Consider the following 23,983-nt stretch of genomic DNA (forward strand, 5'->3'; position numbering starts at 1 on the left):
GAAAGCGAATCTCAACTCGATATCACCAGAGTTAAAGATCAGTACGATCAACATAAGAAGCCTGAATGGCAAAGAAATGGAGCTAGCTGAGGAATTAGATAAGCACCAGATCGACATAATAGGGGTGACCAAAACAAAAAGGACAAAAACTGGAGAGATCTTTCTGAGAAATAAATACAAAATGTTATATTCAGGCAATGACAATCAAGGAAAAGAAGAAGTAGCCATAGTATTCAACACAAAATACAAGGCTAATCATCTTGAATGGCAGTCAGTCTCAAGTAGAGTAATGTGGGCAAATACGAGAATGGGTAACTGGACAATGAGATTAATTTGTGCCTGTGGTCCCACAGAAGGTTCTACTAAGGCAGAAGTGGAGGAATTTTTTGATGCTTTAGAAAAAGCAACTGACAGAATGAAAAAGGAAAAGTTGGTCCTTGTTGGGGATCTAAATAGCAGAGTAGGAAATGATTGTCAGACATACAAAAATATTTGGGAAAATTTGGAGAAAAGAGCAAAGCTAATAATAATGGCAAATACGTTTTGCATATCTGCTCAGGACATGTATTGGTTATTACTAACACCATGTTCCAACATAAAAATGTGCAAATATTCACATGGAGAGAAGAGGCAAGGAATAAGAAAAGTCTCAATGACTATGTTATTGTTGATAGTGATGTTTTCTCCCTGGTGCAGGACACCAGAGTGTATGGAGGATTTGAAATTGGAAATGATCACTATTCAGTCTTGAGCAGGATAAAATTGAATTTCATATTGAAAAGAATGACATGTAAGAAAGTTTTAAAACGAATAGAAGTTGAGCAGCTCTCAGACAATGTGAACTGTAGACTAAAATACACAAAGCTTATTGAATTAAAAATGAAAGAGTTTGAGAACAGGAACCAAACTTGGATATTCAGTGCCAAGCCTTGAAGAAAACATTGAGTGATTCAGACAGAGAGGCATGTGGTGAGGTTATCTGCAAGGATAGAAAAATCAGAACTCCATGGTGGATACAGGAAGTTAAAGAGGCAGTGAAGGAAAAGAAGAAAGCATATCAAAAGTTCCTGGAAATAAGTCAGCTTGTGCTTTTAGAGAATACAGAGACAAATGTAAGAAAGCTAAATACTGTGTAAAACTAGCTAAACAAAAGTCATGGGAAGAATTTGGTAAGAACACAGAAAATAAATATCAAAAAGGTGGCAAGATATCCTGGAGGTTGTTGAAGATGCTCAGAAATGAAGGAAAGAGTGCTGTAAAAGGAATTAGAGATGATAACGGCGACATGAAAACTGTAGAAAACGATATCGTTGAAGTATGGAGTAATTATTTCGAAAAATTGCTAAATGAAACAAGCAGTGATAGCACAGTGGTAAAAAACACTCAACAGGCATACAATCAGGAATACATATCCATACTTGAAGTAGAAAAAGCCATCAAAGGCTTGAAATGTGAAAAGGCAGCAGGAGTTGAGGATATTCGACCAGAAATGCTGAAGTATGGTGGTATAAAAGTTGTATAGTGGCTGCACTGCATAGTTCAGAAGGTCTGGACAGAGGGACGAATTCCCGATGATTGTAGTACAGCTCTAATAGTACCCATATACAAAAAAGGAATTAAAACTGAATGTGAGAATTACAGAATTATTTCCCTACTGAGTGTTCCTGGCAAGATTTATGCCAGTATACTTGAGAAACGATTGAGAAGAATTGTGGAAGAAATGTTTGGTGAAGAACAAGCTGGATTCAGGGCAAATAGAGGTTGTCAGGATCAGATCTTCACTTTATGACAAATAGTGCAGAAAGCATGGGATATAACAAAGATCTGTATTTAGGTTTTGTAGATCTGGAAAAGGCATATGACAAGGTGCCGAGAGAAGCTATTCAATACGCTACAGTTATATGGTGTGAATGGGGCATTATATCAAGCAATACTTAGTCTTTATTTGACTAAGTTGAAGGAAATACAGGAAGATGGTCTAATGTTAAATCTGGTGTGAGACAACGATGTACATTATTCCTTCTGTTATTCATTATCTGTATGGATTACTTTCCTTCATAATGTGATCCATACAGATAATGAATAACATTATTCCTTCTGTTATTCATTATCTGTATGGATCACATTATGAAGGAAAGTAGTATTAAACATGATATCAGAATTGGAGATGTTAATGTCAGCTGTTTGCTTTATGCGGATGATGTTATACTTGTAAATAAATCCACTACAAGATTGCAAGATTCCCTGACTAAATTGAATAACTGTTGTAATAGATATGGTATGAAGGTCAGCAATAAAAAGACAAAGACAATGAAAATAGGTAGAATCTTTGAAAATGTCAACTGTGTTATGAAGGGAGAACCTGTGGAACAAGTAAAACATTTGAGCTACTTAGGCATGATTTTTAGTGAAGATGGTAAATTAAATATGGAAATAGACAACATAATCAACAAAGTATGGTAAGAAGTCAATTGAATAAATTCATATGGAATAAGAGAGAAATTAGTCGGAACACTAAATTAGCTGTATTCAAGATAGTGTTCAAACCAGTTTTAACTTATGGATCTGAGAGCTGGGTCAGAAGTAAAACACTTGACCAAAGACTAGAGACCGCAGATATGAGAGTCCTGAGAAAGATTAGAGGTGTGAACAGATGGCATCAGTGGCAATATCATATTAAAAACTAGGATATTCGGAAAGAACTAGATATTGCCAGCATCCAGGAATGTGTTAGCAGAGCTAATCTCAGGTGGTATGGTCACTTAAACAGAATAGGCGAGGAAAGATTAGCAAAACAAGTGTTCTCTGCCAGGTTGGCAGGAAAACAACCCAGAGGAAGACCAAGTATAGATGGATTGATACGGTACAAACTGCCTTAGATGATAGAAATATAAGATCTGATAATGTTGGAGTCTTGACAAGTAACAGACTGACTTGGAGGAAAATTGTAGATAGGAAGTTAGTAATGATGTAAATTTTTCATGTAGTACTGTCATATCCTGTACACCCTTTGAGGGTTCATGTCAGGAATTTGATGATGATGGTATTTGGGATGAATCTTAAGCCTCTTTCAATATTACAAATCAAATCCAGTTTGTTCATCGATCTGGGTGCTAAATTTAGACCTTTGCTGAGTAGCGAAAGTTCTTCTTTGTTTAAGGCGTGGTTGGATAGGTTAACCACCTGCTGATGATTGGTGGCTCCTGTTGCTTCTTGCTTCTGGTTGGTTGTTAGCATTTACTGTGGAGAAATTCAAAACTATCAGTTGGTTTTGTCGATTTTTAAGTCAATGAAATTTGGATATGAGATTTTCTTTCTTAGTTTGAAGGATTATGGTTCGCCATGCTGTCCGTAATCTTTTCAAGGATAATCCAAATATTTGTGTTCAAGTAACTTATCAATCACCCCAATCTGAACAATAATGATGGTCTAAAAATCCCAAGCATATGGAAGGCACATATTCTACCCACGGAACCTTTCTCCCTAAGAGTTAACTATAAACAGGACTATAGATAATCCAGAATCCTAAATCTAATATAATTGCCATGTTAAAAATAGGACATCATTGTTACTGTAAGAAAACTATTTATATGAAAGAATGTTTCTCTCATGTTATCTTAAATAGAATTTAGCTTTGATGTAGTTTCTAAATAATTACCGTATTTTCCAGCATATAAGATGCACTTTTTTCTTTGAAAATAGGTCTGAAAAACAGGGTGCATCTTATATGCCAATACTCAGTTTTTTTATTACTTTCATTTCTGGAAACTTTCTCTGTTCTGAGTTGCACGATTTCTTTCTTGCTTCTTTGTGTGAGAGCATTCCAGTTATGTTAGTTATGTATTCCAGTTACTGGAATACATTCTAGTATTTCAGTTATGGATATATAACATTTGGTCTAGGTGTTCTGGTGGACTGTTGAAGAAGCCTGCCCTGCTAGTATGGGATCAGTTTTGTTCTCACAGAACAGAAGATGTTAAAAATAAACTCAAGGAATTGAAAAATCAGTTAGCTGTAATTCCAGGAGGTCTAACTAGTCAGATTCAACCTTTAGATGTCTGTATTAATAAACCATTTAATAGATCTATGAAGGAGAAGCGGAATACTGCATCCAGAAGACTGCTGGATGCAGTCTTCAGATTTTGAAGTTACACCATCAGGAAGGGGCCTAGCATTTCGCAAGTTTGTGAGTGGGTCAACGCTTGGGATGCTGTGAAAACTGAGACAGTGGTTAAATCATTTAAGAAGTACACTGGATGGTACAGAGGCCAAAGAGGCCAATTTTTTTATGAGGACTCAGATTCTGATTTAGAAGAGGTTTCAAGTGTCTCTTCATTTAGCTCTGGAGATAAATTTCTGGGTTTTGACAAAGAAGATAAAAAGGTGGGTACTCTTTCCTAGACCTACATATTACTTTATATTTGAAATACTGTAAATTCATTATAATATTCAGTGATAAAGTTTTTTTTCCTAAAAAATGCATACCAAAAAAGGGGGGTTTCTTATACGCCGCCAAATACAGTAATTAATTTTTAATTTTATCTGTATTTTTTTTTTTTTCATCAAAGGTTATGCCAGTAGAATAACCGGTGATCAAATAATTGTTTCTTTAGCTTACTGTGTGAAATTTAACTCAGCTTGTCCTGATTTGTATATACTCCAGATGATAATATGACCTTAATATGAAGGTCAAAACGTTGGTAAATTAAAATAGTTATTTATAACATGACTGTAAAGTCTATAATTTCTAAAATGAATGCTGATCACTGTGCAACACTAAAAGAAAGGAAACTAACACATCTTCTTTATCATCTGTTCACTAGATTACACTCAGCTGGCATCCACATTCCAGCATGGAAGCAAGAACATACACAGTCAATTCCTAAAAAAATAATAATAAGTAGAATAATAAGTGTCTACCCCCAAAAACTCACTGCCATAGGTGGAGCATATGCTTGTCCCTATGCCGGTCCTAAGCCTGGTTAAAAGAGGAAGGTTGAGCGATGGGCTAATCACCCATCCTCATAAAAAACCATGATTACAAAACCACGAGTGACGCAAGAAATCCCTTGGGGCAGAGTGCTACGACCTGTGGTCTCCCAACAGACGAATATTTACAGACACATCTATGATGCAGGTGGGGCAAAGCCTCATGGAACCTCACTTGCAGATGAAGTCAATCACTCACCCTAAAATTAAACTCAAAATTGGAACATGGAATGTTTGCACAATGTACCAAATTGGAAAAAGTAGGCAGATAGTCAACAGGATGAGTAAATACGGTCTTGATATCTCAGAAATTGCTGAAACAAGATGGACCGGTTTTGGTGAGATATGAACAACTGACAAATATTGCATATTGTATTCAGGAGATGATGAAAGACATGAGAAAGGAGTTGCAGTGATTGTAAGTGAGAAAACAAGGAAAGGTCTGATGGAATGGAAACCAATAAATAACCAAATAATTGAAGCTAGATTTTTCTCCAGGTTCATGAAACTGACCATTGTACAAGTATATGCACCCACAAATGATGCCGAAGAAATGGAGAAAGCACAATTCTATGAACAACTCCAAAAAGTGATTGATAAAGTTCCTAAACATGACTTGTTAATTTTGATGGGAGACATGAATGCTGAAGTAGGAAAAAGAAAGATGGAAGATGAACGTGCCATAGGAAACGAAGCGAGTGGTGAGCAAAATGAAAATGGAGAACTTTTTACATCCTTCTGTGAATTAAATAACCTCATTATAGGAGGTAGTATCTTTAAACATAAGGAAATTCACAAACTTGGATCTCCCCTGATGGAAAAACAAAAAACCAGATCCAATCATTTTAGAAATTATGGACTTTACAACAGTGTTATAAATAACTCTTTTAATTTCCTGACATTTCGATCTTCATATTAAGATCATCATCTGGAGTATATACAAGGACAAGCTGAGTTACATTATACACTGTAAGCTAAAGGAACAATTATTTGATTGCCAGTTAATCTACTGGCATGACCTCTAGTGAGAAAAAAAAATTACAAATTAATTAATTATTTAGAAACTACATCAAAACTAAATTCTATTTAAGATCTTCTTCTTCTTCTGCAGTTTCTCCCACTTAAGTGAGGTCACTGTTGATGATGAGTCTCCTCCACATCCTCCTGTCTTGGGCTGTCACCACATCCAAGTTCATCCTCAAGTCCTCTTTTACCAGCTCCTTCCATCTCTTCTTTGGCCGCCCACGCTTCCTTCTTCCTTGCACATCCATCTGCATGGATGTGCAAGGAAGGAGGAATTTTATTTTCCCATGTTATCTTAAATTCTATTTAAGATAATATAGGAAAATATTCTTTCTTAGAGATAGTCTTCTTTCAGTAACAATGCTGTCCTATTTTTAACATTACAATTGTTATTTTAGATTTAGGATTCTGGATTATCTACAGTTCTGTTTATAGTTAACTCTTAGAGAGAAAGGTTCCATATGCTTGGGATTTTTAGACCATCATTATTGTTCAGATTGGGGTGGTTGATAAGAATCTCACAGGCTTCCTTAAATTTGCATTCATACCTCAAACAACTGATGCTTTTCCAGTCAATTCTATGTAAAAAAGCACCAGTTGTTTACATTATTATAATAATTAATATAATTATTTAGTTTCTATATAATTAATTAATTTTTTCCACTAGAGGCCATGCCAGTAGATCAAATCATTGTTTCTTTAGCTTACAGTGTATAATGTAACTCAGCTTGCCTTGTATATTTGTATATACTCCAGATGATGATCTTAATATGAAGATCAAAACGTCGGGAAATTAAAAGTTATTTATAACACGGTTGTAAAGTCCATAATTTCTAAAATGAATGCTGATCAGCATGCAACACTAAAAGAAAAGAAAAAAATCAGATCGATCACATTGCTATATGTAATACTTTCAAGAGTATTTTCAAGAGGAGCTGATGCAGCTTCAGATCATTTTCTGCTAACCGCAATAGTTAAATTAAAGCTAGCAAGAAATTCAAAACTAAAAAAGAATAAGAAAATTAAATAAAATATAACATTGATAAACTGAAGGAAAATAAAATAAAAGAGAAATTTACAATGAATGAACTGAAGAATAGATTCTCAGTTTTGGAAGAATCAAATGAAAATTATGAGGAAAATAAGATTGAAGCCAACTGGAAAAAAAAGTGTAAAGCTTAAATATAAAGAGCCAATAGGCTTCACTTTGGCAATGTAACATTGTTGAAACAATGTGGGATTTAATATCCCCTTAATTTAAATAGTGTAAAGAAGCTTTCAATAAAACTGCAGAAGATATTTTAGGAGTGACAAGTGGGAAGTCACACAACAAATGGATTACAGGAAAGACTTTAAAACAAATTGAAGAAAGGAAGAAGATAAAAGAGAAAATAAACAACTGCAAATCAGAAAGATTATGTGGAGAATACCAAGAAGTACATAAGATGGTAAACCACTCAGCCAGAAATGACAAGAGAAACTACTATCAGCTGTTGGCTTTGTGAAGGGTCGGTCATGTCTTAGTGATTTACTAACTTTTTATAACAGAGTAACAGCTGAGTTGGATAAAGGAAATGGGTACACAATGATTTTGCTGAATTTTGAAAAGGCATTTGACAGAATGCCACATGGAACTCTGTTATGCAGCAAATCAGAACAAATGGGGATGGACATGACACTGGTTAAGTGGACATGAGGGTGGCTGCTGAACAGATATCAAAAAAGTGCTATATGGAGAGGCAGAATTGAGGCAAAAATAGGTGACTAGTAGTGGTGCAAGGTTCAGTGCTGGGACCATTTGATATCTGTTTAATTTGTACATAATATAGAAATACAAATAGGAATAACATAATATATACATGATATAAGAAATAACCTGAAATGAAATATACAGTTGTTTGCTGATGATGCGAAATTAGGTAGAGTAATAGTTAATCAAGGTGATGTGGAAAGCTTGCAGGACAATTTAAACAGGCTGTCCGTATGGGTAAAAGATAGTGGGTATCAGTTTAATGTGGAGAAATGTAAAGTTATGCATTTTGGAATAAACAGATTACAAGCCATGTATCACATTGGTGGCACTGTACTCCAGGAAATAGATGAAGCTAGAGATTTAGGAGTGGTGGTAGACAGAGTTAAAGAACATATTTGCTAAGGTTGCTAAATTAGCCGATAAGATTACTTGGCTAGTGAAGAGCACATTAACATGTAGAGATAAGGAAGTTGTTATTCCTCTTTATAAGGCCTTGATATGCCCACATCTGGATTACTGTGCTGAAGTCTGATCAGTTGGATTTTCTTAGGGATGAGGAAGCAGTGGAGAGGATTCAGAGGTGAGTGGCCTGTGGAATGTTCCCTATGAGAATAGATTGAGGGTATGTGTGGATTGCGGAAGTTGGTTGATATGAGAAAAAGAGGGGATATGATAGAAACATTTAAGTATCTTAAAGGGTTTTATAGGATCGATGCAGGGAAATGTTTCAGCACTCAGCTAGAGGGACCTGAACAAGGAGTCATCCCTGGAAGTTGAATAAAGGTGTGAGGACTAGATTTTTTGCTTGGAGAGTTGCGAATGAGTGGAATGGGTTGTCAGAGTCAGTTGTGAGTGATTGTCTGTTAATGGGTTCAAGTTCATAAGTACATGCTGACTTACTAAACCAGAAAATTTCAATATGCATTTTTTTAATTAACTGCTTCTTTAACTTGTGTAACTTCACCACATGCAACCCTGGCTAAGTCAATGGTTGTTTTCTTTAGTTCCTGCTTTCCAACTCTTTCATTTTTTACAAATAATATTTGCATAAATGTCTACAGTCATCATCTAAAAGTTGTTTTAATAGATTTTTTTCAATTTTTCTGGTATTTCAACTGGATACACATTTTTATACTGTTCATCATGTGGTAGTCACTTCCTATTTCAAATGTAACCTCTTCTACCAGTCTACTATCAAAACTAATATAACTGATAAGACTTTTCATGTTTACTGTGTACATTCTCTTCACATGAATTCATGCACATTTCTACTTTGGGACATGCTATTGATAATGAATAGCTCATGTCATGAGCAGAAATCTAGCAGGTAATGACTATTTTTGTTGGTCTTTTGCTTTAGTCCAAATTTTCCCAAAACATTTTTCTGTATGTCTAGAATTCATTTCTTGCTCTGCTATTTAATTTTCCAACAAGACCAGGTTTTCATTTTTTTTTTTTTAATAAGGTGCCTCTTTAATTATTCAAAACATTCTTCTATTTCTTTCCTAATAGAAGATTCTGTAGGATTATTTAAACAGTTCATCTGCATATTTAGTGTTGAACATATATAGATTTTCTTAGCAAACTTCATCAGGTGCATAATATGTAAAGAGAAATACAAAAATATACATTACAAGAGGCAGCTATTAATTAACTTGAAAATGTATTGCTGCTATTTGAAGGAGATAAGTCTTTAGGAAATTCTGTAGTGATTCTCAGGAGATTGTTAGTATGATTATGAAATTCACAAATTGGATCCCTTTCATGAATTGAGTAGGTATCTGTTTGAAGTAGTTGTAACATTTTATTATTATTATTATTCAGGCCTCCATGGAGTCAAAAGACTCATCGCAGGAGGTCCTTCCTAGGAAACACAAAGTCTATCATACTACTCCATGAACTTACTGACCGTTCTTGCTCTCATCAATCTATCAGGAAATTCATCATAGTGCTGTAAGTGGTCCAGGAGGCTTGGTACCTTTGGACACATTGTTTGAGACATTAGCTTCATCTCTGGGGCTTCTTTTGTCTGAAGCACCAGCAATGTACAAGTCTTGTTGACTGAGATGTTTTAGAAACATCTCAGTCAACAAGAGGAAGATTAAGATTTTGTTATTCATCGAGTGATCTGGAACAAATCAGACAACATTTTTAGATGCTATGATGAACTGGAGAGAAGAATTGTGGAATCAACAGAAATTGTCCTTAATCTGGTCTATCTTAATACTAACCTTAGCTATAGCCTGTCTGATTGTCAGTCTTCAACTATCCAACTTTGGCTTATACAAGAACATGTGCAACAATACTATGGCATCCAGAATGCCTTCAAATATCAGCAATACATTTGCAAGTTAATTTATAGCTGCCTCTTGTAATGTATATTTTTGTATTTCTCTTTTCATGTTATGCACCTGATGAAGTTTGCTAAGAAAAAGAAACTAGTTATGCACTCAAATAATAATAAATTATTTGAGTTTCATAACTAGTTTCTTCAAATTGCCTCTATTTCTCTCTCTCTCTCTCTCTCTCCATAATTCTTATGGGACAATGGCAAATTTTTAAGGAATCTTAATGATTTAAAAAAAAATTCTGCAAATATCTTTTCATTCCTAAAAAGGGAGCAGAAAGTACTCATTATTCCTAATGAATGCATTCTAGTAGCATAATTAGAATACACTCATACTCTTAACTGGTATTTAACTGTACATATTCATGTATTACACAAGTGATTTTGCCAATATGTGGGATTAAAAATTCAGTTTCTTCTAGTAGGAAGAACTCTACTTTCCTATTCTAAAGACTAATTATGGAATCATTAGAAAGGGATAGAAAAGAAGAAAAAAAAAAGTATTGGAAAAAGTTCATCCAATCTGTGACCAGAAAATCGAATTATAATCTGAAACCTAGCATAATGAAAGTTACCTTGAGTAGTATATATATATATATAAAAAGTTGTTATAATTCTAATCTAAAAAAAAATTAAAATTTTCTAAGCAAATGCAATTGACATTTTTTTTTTTTTTTTTGGTCTTATGATGTAGCATTCTATATACCTCCTTCCCCCTTTCTAGTCACAGAGCAATACATACCTCCCCAAGAATGTGACAGTGTATGTTAAATTAATTGGGGTTGACTGACACTAAATTATTGACAATGAAACCAAAACAAATTTCATAAGCATTAATTACCTGAATTAACCGATGCCTGGACAGTTCACTACCAGCTGAGAGATACACCAGAATTTTGGTCACTTTCTCCAAGATCTAGTAGAATGATGACAACAATAAATGACATATTTAAATATATTAATATATCTTTGCATGCTTATAATTAAACATATGGTATAACACAAGTGTATACTCACTATTTACATAAACACTCACCAAAGTTAGCATTATTAATTAATCTAATATTTCCTTAACACGTCAGGCTCAATGACTTACCATGACCAAATAACAGCTTTTGGAAAAACCTAATTAATGCTATGACAGGATAGTTAAATCTATCTGAATAGTCTGTTGTATGTGAATTGCATATATTCTCTCACTAGTTTCTGTTGTACAGCATGAAAAATTAGAATTTCCAAAATGGTTCTTCACATTCTTGGTGGGATTTGAACCCAGTCTTTCTAACCAAAGGGTACTATTACTCACCAAGCTAAGAAGATCTGTTAGTTAAACTACAGATTAATTAAATTTTAAAAGGATTTTCAGCATTTTAACAAGATTTGTAATATACTTTAAACTTTTGAAATCTGATTTTATGTCTTTATTGATTTCCTGCATTTTGTTCACTGGTCCTAACTAAAGATACAAAAGAACCATTTTTAAGTGATTTTATAATTTCAGCCTATTTTGAGTTTTCCATGAATATGCCACCCATTACCTGAACAACAATGACAAAAAAATGCAATTTTATGCTCAAATATGTCTCAATTTTGATAAATTCATTTATAGAGCATAGCCTATTTAATATAATAAATTATCTTTGTTTGATTTGATGTGAGAATAATCTGGCAGTATGATGTATATTTACCAACAGTAATGGAAACCATTTATTGAAAATGTGAATATATATATATATATATATATATATATATATATATTTTTAAACATCTTTGGACCATTTATCTCTGTTTTCAAGTTAAGATGTCACATAAATAGCAACACCAAAAATGTAAAACAATTAACATCAGATATAAAACCTTGAAGACAATGGAATGAGGGTCAGAATCTAAAACCCTCCAGAAATTTCAATATTGGCTGAATGACATGTTGTAAGATGTCAGTGGTAAGAATAAAACATTCTGCACCGATGCTGTGAACAAAGCTGAAAAACATTATGTACAGGCTGTTCTCCAAGCAGTAAAAATAGCTACCACTTAGGAAAATGGAGTCAGCTCTGACATGATTCAAACAAGTTCTGTTTCATGCTGTTATGTTATGTCATGGTAAGTCACTTAAACCTATGGGGGGAAATGACATTTTTGAATATCTATGCTTTTTTTTTTTTATGGTAAACCCATCCATAGAAGGTGGGTGGCTCATCTAGTGTCATACAGGTGAGATGATAAGAGAACTTGTTCTAGAGACTAAACATGGCCTTTTCTAGTCACTTCAGGCATTTAATAAACAAGATATTCTCACCCCAGGCAATGAAAACTAACTATGAAACTGTTATGCACCCCTTCACCTAGGTTAGTGAAAACATTAAAAAAAAAAAACACTGGCAAAGATGCAGTTAACTACTTTGAATGACTGGCTAAACAAACTTTTCAAACATCAAATTTTAGGAACTTTTACAAAAAAGAGATTTAATATCCTTCTTGCATGAAGTGCTATTGGTAAAGAAAATACAGGGAAAATTAAGAATTCTGTTTAATGGTCAAAATTAGATGACCTTTGAATTTTACCTTTCTTTATAGAATCTTAAGATTCTGTACAGAAATTTGCACTGACCTAATTCTGATCATTATGGAATCTGCTTGGTACTATTAAACATAACAAATCAACCTTAAGGGCGAAGGTTTGCTATATTGTTATTTAGGATCATAGAGCCAAAGCTACTAAGGCTATGAGGTCAGTGCATTTATGTCTGCTAACAGAGTGTATTCTTCTGGCTGGTATGTGTTTTTGGGATGAAAAACCCTGCTACCACTATATAGGACTAGCTAACTCATTTTCAGTTGCAAAGTTCCTATTAAGGTTCATCATTCCTAGACAGGATTTGACAGGTCTTTCCAAAGGACATCATTAATACTGACTGAGGTATGAAGCTTCAAAGATTTACCTCAGAACAGATGACAATTCTGATTACAACAAATTTTTCAAACAGATAAAACGAGCCAGCAAAAATAAATGCGTATAAATCAGAGAATTCAATTTATTTTCTCTGATGTTGATTAGGGACAGCAGTTTACAGTAGACTTTTTTTTTAGATATGTAAAATGACCATGTTTTTGTACCGAAGCGTAAAACATGTTACAAAAGGATGGAACATAGTGGATCTGGTACTGTTCATTATTTATTCACTAAGGAACCATCTGATGTGATTACCCTTCAAATTCTAGAAACACTTGCAGATAATAATCATAATGTTTATGATTTATTCTGAAATTACCAATAAACGATTTGATGTTTCAGGGATATTAAGAAGACTTGAGGAAACACTTAAGATAACTAGACAAAAACATTGACTATTTTTGACTGACAACACCTCAATACCAGACATTTATCACTCTACAAACAAAATGAATAACTGAATTCAAAATGCAGATAAAGAAAATTGCTTGGACTAACTATAGACAGGATAGATTCATTCAGCAATGACAAAGGTGTTTGTAATAAGATTAATGTATATAACTTGTTAAAGTAGATTACAAAAATGTTTTGGCTAGAACCAAGAAAGTAAATAAGGAACTTTATGCTATCCAACATGAAAAGGAGATGCTGTGAATTGCAATAACCCTATAGACGGAACGGGGTTATCAATAAACCAAGTGAAGATCTGGCTATGCATTGCATTAAATTGCTGATGGATGTTTGCAATTATTTTTAGGTGGAAGATGAATGTTATCACCTGGTGTGAGACTACCGCCCCACTTATTGGAGGCCTGAAAAAGTTCCGTGATTGATCCCTAGAGAAGAGTTTCCAGACTATGTAAAATAAAAATAAATAAATAAAATAAATATACACACACACACACACACACACACACACACACATACATATATATATATATATAGACAGATATCCCTTGCTTAATGTAGGATTTGATTAACACGACGAAATTAATTGTGACAATCCCTTTATATAGAGTTTTGATTAATGTGCCTTTAAATTTACAAAAATTCCATACCAAATATGACATCATTGCTACAAACCATGGACATAGGCGTCACTCCAACTTTCAAAGCCTATTTTCTTAAAAAGACATTCTCAAAGGCAGTAGAAACAACAATGGGAGAAAATGGGATTAGGCTCCAAGAATTTTGGAAAAATTTTAACATTAAACACACAACTGAAAACATTCATGACTAGTGGGAGCAAGTGTGGTGAAGACCTTGGTTTTCATGGTGTTGATGCAGAAGATGTTAAAAAATTATAAATTTAGTTTAATCCTTTATCCAAGTGTAAGCAAACAAAGTTTGCACCTGAAGTATCTTCAGGACGGAGGCAACTCGTGGTAAAGGTGGGCCAAGCCACTCATCACTCCTTGTCTTAGTATAATATAATATAAAAAACTTTCAACATCTTTCTCTAAATCCAGAGTAATTTAATAATAAGGTGAGACACCTTTTGGCAACTCGTATAGGTAAATGTGACTTCTCCATTGGTTCCACCTTAGTATCACCACCTCTGGGTCTGGCTCCCACTGATGAGACCTCAATAAAGGTCAAAATTGGTCTGGGTATTGGCCCTTCCCTTAATGCATAGCATTATACATGTCCGCAAGGAGATGTGATTTGCATTATGGGAGATACCAAGACAAGGAGTGATGAGAGCTTGGTCCACCTTTACCATGAATTGTCTTAGTCCTGAAGATTTCAGACGCAAACTTTGTTTGCTTACACTTGGATAAAGGATTAAACTAAATTTATTATAGTCTAACCAAGTGGGGAAAAACTTTCAAAATGTTAAAGAATTATTGGATTCAAAAGATTTCAGTGACAACCATCTTCTTGAAATTGAACAACAAAGCGTATATGAAGACAACGAACAAATGGAATGTGAAGATGAGGTTCCAAAGGAGATAACAATGAAAGAACTGGATGGAATATTTTGTAGTTTAGAATCGCTTAAGCAGAAAGTAATGGATGTGGATCCAGATGTTAATCTATGAATGCTTGTTTGCCAAGGTCTAGAGAGTAATTCTGCTTGTTATCGTAGAAAAGAGCTTAACATTTACTTTGCATTCATTTTTTATCTTTCCTAAAAACGAATTATTAATACAGTAATCGATCATGGACGAATTGTAATTTTTACCATTTATTATATTTGATTAACGCGAATTTGATATACGCGGTAACATCGAGGGATTAATTAATCGCATTAATACAGGTATCCCTTGATTAACAAGATTAATTATAATATATATATATAAAAAAAATCCTTAGCCCACCCATGGTACAAAAATGTACTACAGTTTTAGAAAAATAACATTTTTTTTGGTGGGAGAGCAACATAAAAAAAAAATTCTTTCATTTATGTCTACATTAGACATATCTCGCATTAGACAGCCTCAAATACACTGCATTCTGTATCCTATCTTCCTGCTAAAATTCTACTCTTTTACCGTTAGTAAACCCCCTTCCCACAGCCTGTTCTTTCTCTTCTCTCTGAAAACCTCATTCCCACTGCATTCCATCCTTATATCATTCTCCATCAACTAAGTCTCACGATTGGTTATAACCTTTGGTCAAACTAAATAATGAATGTCCCAAAACTCCTTCCTTTTGTTCTGGATACCTGTGGCATTAGTATAGGCAGTCCCTGACCTTATGCTAATCTGTAGTTATGGATAATGTCAGGAAATCTTTCAATGAAACTTTCTGCCAATCGGAGGTTATGGACAATCTAAGCAAAACTGAATGAACGGCTATGATATTCTCTCTTTTTTTTTTTGCCCCATTGTATTGTGATTTACAGAATTAAATAATGGAAGTAAAAGATCAAATGATGTGATGTAAGTAGTGCACCCACTTGTAAGTGCCATAAGATTAATTTTGAGATGAAACTGAATATCAAAGAATTTCGACGGTAATCAAATTATTGCAAGTCTATCATGTGACTTCGAATTGGCTACAATGAATTTAAACACAATCTTTAATGATGAGCTTACTTTAAATTTATGATTTTAATTATTTCTGCCATTTACCATAACCATTTGTTTTAAATTTCTCTTTTTTTAACACTGAACATTACAAGTATTTCTATGTGATAAACTTCTATCAGATACTAGAGGCCAAGAGAACTGGCCTGTATACATAAACTGGTATCCCCTTCAGACTGCACATCCCACACAATGCTATCTCAATACACCTAATTCCAAATTCATTCAAATGCAAACCCATCAGCGATTTATATAAGTCCTTTTGTCCATCAAATTCACTCCACACATCCTCAAACTTCACACCATTCCTCCTGCACAACCTACACATTGGGGATGACCATGATTTGTAATCATGGTCCTACTCAAATCATCTCTATCATACTGTGTTAGCAGACTCAGTCCTTACTCTCTCAACTCTTCTCATTTACTTAGGCTAGCAACTCTTTCACATCTTCTCACATACTATAGTCATTACCTGTCAATACAATCATGTCTTTCACTTTCCCCTCTCTGCATTTTAACAAAATCAGTAAATCCGTAACCTGTGATAGAGGAAACACGATTTCAACACACAATCATCAAGCACTACTCTTATCATGGCGTCTTCATGCAAAGCTGTCTTTCACTTCTTACATTTCTCTGCTATACTACCCTTTGGGTGTTTCTCTACACTATTCTATCTTATGTTTTGTCCTGTGTAGACTTCACCATAAGAGTGTCATCTCTTTCATCATCTACATTTCTTCACACTCATGCATGCCTTATTTGCCCTCACTTGTTTCCACTACCATATTTTCTACATTATGATTGCCGTTATTGCTCACATTTGCATGCCTTTTGGTCATTTTCCCCTTCACTGTAATACTTCTTACTCTCTCTCCACACTTCTTATTCACTCTGAAAACACTTCTAATACATGTCCACCAGTTCATTTTTTTCCCCCCAAATTGTTCAGCATTTTGCACATACTGGAGTTAACAAAATATTGCCAACTGAATTTACCTACCAGTGTTCTGGTAGGCATTGGTATCATTACAAGCAAAATGCACTCACAAGCCAAAACATTACAACAACCCTGTCTGTTTTGGGCCAGTCACTGTATAGCTGGCAAGAAACAGGCCAGTAATGACAGTATTCTGGTATATGAGGATTGTTCTCAGGTACAGCAGTGGGTCCTCTCATCCCCCCACTGAACATATCTCAACCACTAATTTTTACCTGGGGAATGTTTCAGACCAGAACTCTTCTGTATTCTAAGAATTCCACATTATGAGCTTAATAACATTCCTTCGCTCTCTAAACTCACAATTAAATACAATTCTGAGATATATCTGAAATACAACACCAAATACTTTGCAAAAGAGATTGAACACGGCATTCAGCTGAAAAGTCTAGAGTTTCACATGGGCCATATGAGAACTTCCTTGGTAATACTCATTTTATTGTTTTTGTTCATTCATTCACTCTGTCTTATCTCTCAAATTCCTTAGAAGGCCTCACTTAACTGATATATTTGCATGTGTCTCTTTTCAAGTAATCAAGTTTCCTTAATGAATCTTGTCCTCATTTCTCTGAAGTATGGATGACAAACAATCACTCAGACAATAGAAATATATTTAATTGAGCAGTCCCAAATGCACTTCCAATAAAAGGAACTTTTCTGCAGATTCCATATTGCTCCTTGGAATATCACTTGCTTTTCATTAAGCACAAAATATTCTCACTAATCTACAAAGGACTGATACACTATCTTCTTCTTCTTTCACTCTGCCTTATCCCATGTTAAACGGGGTTGGCACACCAATCTTTAACCTTCCTCTTCCAAGTTCTCCGGTCCAGAGCATCCTTTGGACTCCATCCTTTCTCCCTAAGATCCTCTGTCATCTTATCCCTCCTTCCCTCCAACTCCATATACTCCACTCGTTTACCAACATACTCCTCACCCTTCCTCTCAACATGTCCAAACCACCTCAGCCTACTTTCTTGTATCTTCTTGCCAATTGGTCCCACCTTAACCGTCCCTCTGATGTAGTCATTCCTTATCCTGTCCTTCTTTGTCACACCACTCATCCATCTCAACATCCGCATCTCCGCTACTTCCATCTTCCTCTCCTGTGCCTTGGTTATAGGCCACATCTCCACACCATGGAGCATTGCCAGTCTCACCACCATCTTATAGAGCTTTCCTTTCCTCTTACAACTGACTCTCTTGTCGCACAGGACCCCGCTCATCTTCCTCCAATTCATCTAACTGCATGTTATTCGGTGCTGTATTTCCTCATCCAGGTCACCATTCCTCTCAACAACCGACCCAAGGTACTTGAATTTCTTCCCTGAAATTAGCCTTTCACCCTGGAGTCATATGACGATATCCTCGTCACTCCCCGTTGACATATATTCAGTCTTCACCTGGTTAATTCTCATGCCGCTCTTCTCCAATGCCTTTCTCCACTCTTCCAGGGTATTTTCAAGCTTCTCTCGGGATAATTCGCATAGAACAATGTCATCAGCAAACAGCATGCTCCATGGTGCCTTCTTCTTGACATCCTCCACTAGTACATCCATGACCAGATCAAAGAGGTAAGGGCTCAGAGCTGACCCTTGGTGTAGCCCTACGACAATAGGGAACCCTTCTGTCATGTCGACACTAGACCTGACCTGAGTTTCTGTTCCCTCATACATCTCCTTCGCCAACCTCACGTACTTCTCCGACACACCCTTCTTCCTCATACACCTCCATACCTAACTGCCTGGCCACTCTGTCGTATGCCTTTTCCAGGTCTATAAACACCATGTGCAGATCCATTTGCATCTCTCTATATTTCTCCATCAATCACCTTAGCACAAATATTGCATCCGTTGTCCCTCTTCCTGGCATAAATCCAAACTGCTCCTCACCAATTTTCGTTTCCTGCCGTAACCTTGCTTCAATTACTCTTTCCCATATTTTTAATGTGTGTGACATCAGCTTGATTGCGCTATAGTTGCCACAGTCTTGAACATCTCCTCTTCCTTTGTGGATTGGGATGAGAATACTTTTTCCTCCATTTCTCTGGTATCTTTTCCTGTTGAGCTATTTTACACATCAGATCCCATAACATATCCACGCCCTCACTGCCCAAACTTTTCCACACTTCCCCAGGTATCTGGTCTGCTCCCACAGCCTTTCCATTCTTCATTTTTCTCAGTACCCAAACCACTTCCTCTCTACTTATGTCTTGCACCGGTCTCTCATTTACCTCTCCATCCTCGCACCTCTCTCTCTTGGATTCTCCTCATTTAGTAGTTTTCCGAAATATTCTTTCCATCTTCCTCTGATTTTGTCCTCGTCTTGTAATACTACTCCTGAGGCATCCTTTATCTGCTTGACTGATGTTATGTCATCCGAGGCCTTATCTCTGGCTTTCGCTATTCTCAACAACTGAGCTTCGCCACCATTTCTCTCCAGTTCTTCATAAACCTCATCAACTGCCCTCGTTTTCGCCCTTGCCACAGCTCTCTTTGCATTTTTCTTTGCTAATCTATATGCCTCCTTGTCGGCTCTAGTTCCAGTCATGTCCCATTTTTTCTTTGCCTCTTTCTTTTCCTTGATCTCCAACTGCACCTCCTCATTCCACCACCATGCCTCCTTATCCTCAGGTGGTCCCTTTCCTGATGTTATACCAAGCACCTCTTCTCCAATTTTTCTAATATTCCGACTATTAACGTCCCACCATTCTTCCACATCCTCTGGTAACTTCATTTCTTTCAATACCTCTTCTTATACATAGACTGATACACTATACTCCCCTTCAATTATTAAATTCAGAATTCTGAATCCTTGGAGCAATTGAAAGATGCATATAATAACTTTCGCAAGACTAGAGAGCTTAACTTGACAATTTATTATAACTTTCAGGGCTCTCCTTCCTTGCTTGCTTGCCTACTCTTTCTTTCTTGTGTCCCTGTTAACCAGTGACAACTGCTCTAAAAACAGCAACTAATGCACACGTCTGTTACTGAGATTAAAAGCAAAACTCAAGTGATAACAATAAGATGCACACTACAAGTGTTTGACATAGGCTACAGTAAACAACAAATTAATTCATAATATACATACAACATTTCATTTCCTAAGGATTACAACATACAGTAAGCAATTTTATTACTTAAATTCATTTAGGTCTCATTGCTTTATGCTACTGCTTAACCACATGACAGTTTGATAATACTAATGTATACAATTGAATTAACAAATGCAAACATATTTTTTTAAGAGTACTTTATCATATAACAAAACATATTCCTCATTAAATAAAATTTTCACTAAGTATACATAAAACTGTAAAAAACGAACATATGAAATTTTTACAGTAGGATGACACTGATTGCAGAAAAAGGCATAAGAACAACTGCAGAGGATATAGTTTAGATATTTAATGAGCAGTTAATAAAGGTCTTTCATCCTCGTGAATGTGACATCATGGAGAGTTTGAGAGCAGTGAATGAGGAGGAGAGACTGATTATGAGTGAGAAAGAGGTATATGGGAATTAAGCAAACTTGATGTTAATAAAGCTCTGAGACTTAATGATATATCACTGTGTATTTTGAAGGAATGTGCCAGGTAGTTGATATTTGCCTTGATATATATGTTTAATGTGAGTCTTATACTGGGTCAAGTTCCAATGGAGTGGAAGGAAGACAAGATTGTACCACTGCATAAGAGAGGTGACAGAACTCAAGCATCAAATTATAGGCCAGTGTGTGTGTGTGTGTGTGTGTCAGGTGTTGCGGGTAAAATGTTGGACAGGCTATGAGAACCAGGATCCAGAATTAGGTTGACAACAGTGCTATTATCTTGAATGGACAGCATGGCTTTACTAAAGAGAAGTCATGTTTTAGTAATCTACTTACTTATTACAATAAGTTGACAGCTGCAATGGACAGGGAGATGGATACGCAGTAGTATACTTAGATTTTGCAATGGCTTTTGATAGATTACCACGTGATAATTAGATAGTCAAACTGGGGCAGATGGAGTTAGATATTAGACTAGTGAATTGGATTGGAGATTGGCTATCTAAGAAGTATTAGCAAGTTGTGTATGAAGAGCAATATCCCAGAAGAGGAAAGTCACTAGTGGTGTGCCTCAGGGATCTGTTTTAGGGCCATTGTTGTTTAACCTGTATGTTAATGATATTGGGTTAGATTTGAATGGTGATATTGTTATTTGCAGATGATGCAAAGTTGTGAAGAACTATGAGGAGTAGAGCAAATGTTGCAGCCTTACAAGAAGACTTGAATAAACTAAGTGAATGGGCACAGGAATGGAGATACCAGTTCAATGCTGTAAAATGTAAGGTTTTAAAATTTGGAAAACGCAGATCGGATGTGGAATTTATTCTTGCTGGGGATAAATTGTTGGAGGTGAAGAAAATAAGATATCTTGAGATGATAGTGGATAAGGATCTAAAATTTAGAGGACACTGACTTGTAGAGGTAAGGAGATTCTGGATCCATTGTATGTGGGCAGATTTGGTCACCTGGTTTTCAAAAGGATTAAAAGATACTGGAAAGAGTCCAGAGGTGGAGGTTGTAGTTGTATAGTTGTTTATTGATGGTTTTTGAAGAGTAGCTATTATTTGTGAAGGTTCATCAATAAACAACTATACTGCTGTCCTCAAACCAACACAGAGACATGGAACAACCTCAAGGGTTATATCTCTTTACCTTATATCAGCTCGCTCTCCCAGAAACCAAGAAGAATTTTGAAAAAATTTAATATAAAAACGTGCTTTTCCACTTTTCCTAAACTCAGGTCAATTCTAAGCCAACCAAAACAGGCTCATAACCATCTTCAATTTCCAGATGTATATAAAATCATATGCGACTGTGGGAAGCCATATTATGGCCAAACTGAGAAGTCCATCCTCCTGCGTCTCGAAGAACATCAGAGAGACATCGCTTATAGAACCAGAGCAAGCGCCCTCTCACGCCATTTCCTGTTCTCAGTGAACACAACTAATGAAGGCCGCCAACACAAAATAGATTGGAATACAACATCAAACATTCATATATGCCATGATGAAGTAGAACGCTGCATAGTTGAATCCAAAGAAATTATCCTAGACTCTTCTCACATAAACAGTAACCTTAGTTATAATTACTATAATTATAAATTAACCTTAGTTATTGCCAGACTCACATAGCTCTGCCATCAGATACTGGTGCACTCGTGAAGTCACACACTCGCATATGCCTAACAAGAGAACTTTAGCCAAGACTGTGGGTTCAGTTCAAACTTAGTTTCAGTTCATAGTCTGTTATTGTAGTGTACAATGTTTCTTTACGGTGTTTTTTGTGTTTTCTTTTAATGTTCTCACGCCTGAAGAAGTTGACATTCTGACAAAACATGTTGTGTGTTAGATTAAATTAATTTGTTTTTTCTAATTCTCGGAATTCAGTCAGTAAATAATATCATCATCATCATCAAATTCCTGCCATGTACCCTCAAGGGGTGTACAGGATATGACAGTACTACATGAAAAAATTACATCATTACTAACTTCCTATCTACAATTTTCCTCCAAATCAGTCTGTTACTTGTCAAGCTCCAACATTATCAGATCTTATATTTCTATCGTCTAAGGCACTTTGTACCGTATCAATCCACCTATATCTTGGTCTTCCTCTGGGTCGTTTTCCTGCCAACCTGGCAGAGAACACTTGTTTTGCTAATCTTTCCTCTCCCATTCTATTTAAGTGACCATACCATCTGAGATTAGCTCTGCTAACGCATTCCTGGATGCTGACAATGTCAAGTTCTTTCCTAATATCCTCATTTTTAATATGATATTGCCATTGATGCCATCTGTTCACGCCTCTAATCTTTCTCAGGACTCTCATATCTGCGGTCTCTAGTCTTTGGTCAAGTGTTTTACTTCTGACCCAGCTCTCAGATCCATAAGTTAAAATTGGTTTGAACACAGTCTTGTATACAGCTAATTTAGTGTTCCGACTAATTTCTTTCTTATTCCATATGAATTTATTCAATTGGCTTCCCATGATACCAGCTTTGCTGATTCTGTTGTCTATTTCTATATTTAGTTTACCATCTTCAGTAAAAATTGTGCCTAAGTAGCTGAAATGTTTTACTTGTTCCACAGGTTCTCCATTCACAACACAGTTGACATTTTCAATGATTCTGCCTATTTTCATTGTCTTTGTCTTTTTATTGCTGACCTTCATACCATATCTATTACAACAGCTATTCAATTTAGTCAGAGAATCTTGCAGACTTGTTGCGGATTTATTTAGAAGTATAACATCATCCGCATAAAGCAAAGAGCTGACATTAACATCTCCAATTTTGATATCAGGTTTAATACCACATTCCTTCATAATGTGATCCATATAGATAATGAATAACAGAGGGGATAATGTACATCCTTGTCTCACACCAGATTTAACATTAAACCATCTTCCTGTACTTCCTTCAATTCTAACTGCTGACTCACAACTCAGATAAAGACTAAGTATTGCTTGACATCAACATATATATATATAAAGCTGACCACTTCAAATACAATATTATGAACCAGTCTTTACTTGCCTTTTTTTCATTATCCTTATCGGTTGATATGTTTTCTTTTTTCACAAATATTCCACTAGCTAAAACTTTACAATTCTCTATTCAGTAATAGAATAGAGAATTATTGAATAGAGAATTGTTATTGTATTTTTACTGAATTGTGATAATTCAGTAAAAATGTTTCCTGGACATTTTAAAACTTTGAATTTGTAATCAATGTTGGATAATATTGGGTTGGCAAATAAGTTCGTTCGGTTTTTCAGAGTGAATGAAACACATTTTATTTAATATATATAATACATACTAGTCAGTTAT

The 23,983-nt window shown here is 35.4% G+C and overlaps 1 protein-coding gene across 1 annotated transcript in view; it reads right to left on the bottom strand.

Moving 5' to 3' along the window:
• The window catches only part of LOC150099121 (uncharacterized), a 287,705-nt gene that overhangs the window by 96,023 nt on the left and 167,699 nt on the right, over window positions 1–23,983 (bottom strand). The window contains exon 10 of the mRNA XM_090403807.1: window positions 10,954–11,028. Within this exon, the coding sequence (XP_090259933.1) occupies window positions 10,954–11,028 (75 nt within the window). The remainder of the gene's footprint in view (window positions 1–10,953; window positions 11,029–23,983) is intronic.

The sequence above is a fragment of the Typopeltis vanoorti genome, chromosome 14 (genome assembly GCF_054136105.1).
Source record: "Typopeltis vanoorti isolate ZY-2024b chromosome 14, IOZ_Tvanoo_1.0, whole genome shotgun sequence".
NCBI lineage: Eukaryota > Metazoa > Arthropoda > Arachnida > Uropygi > Thelyphonidae > Typopeltis > Typopeltis vanoorti.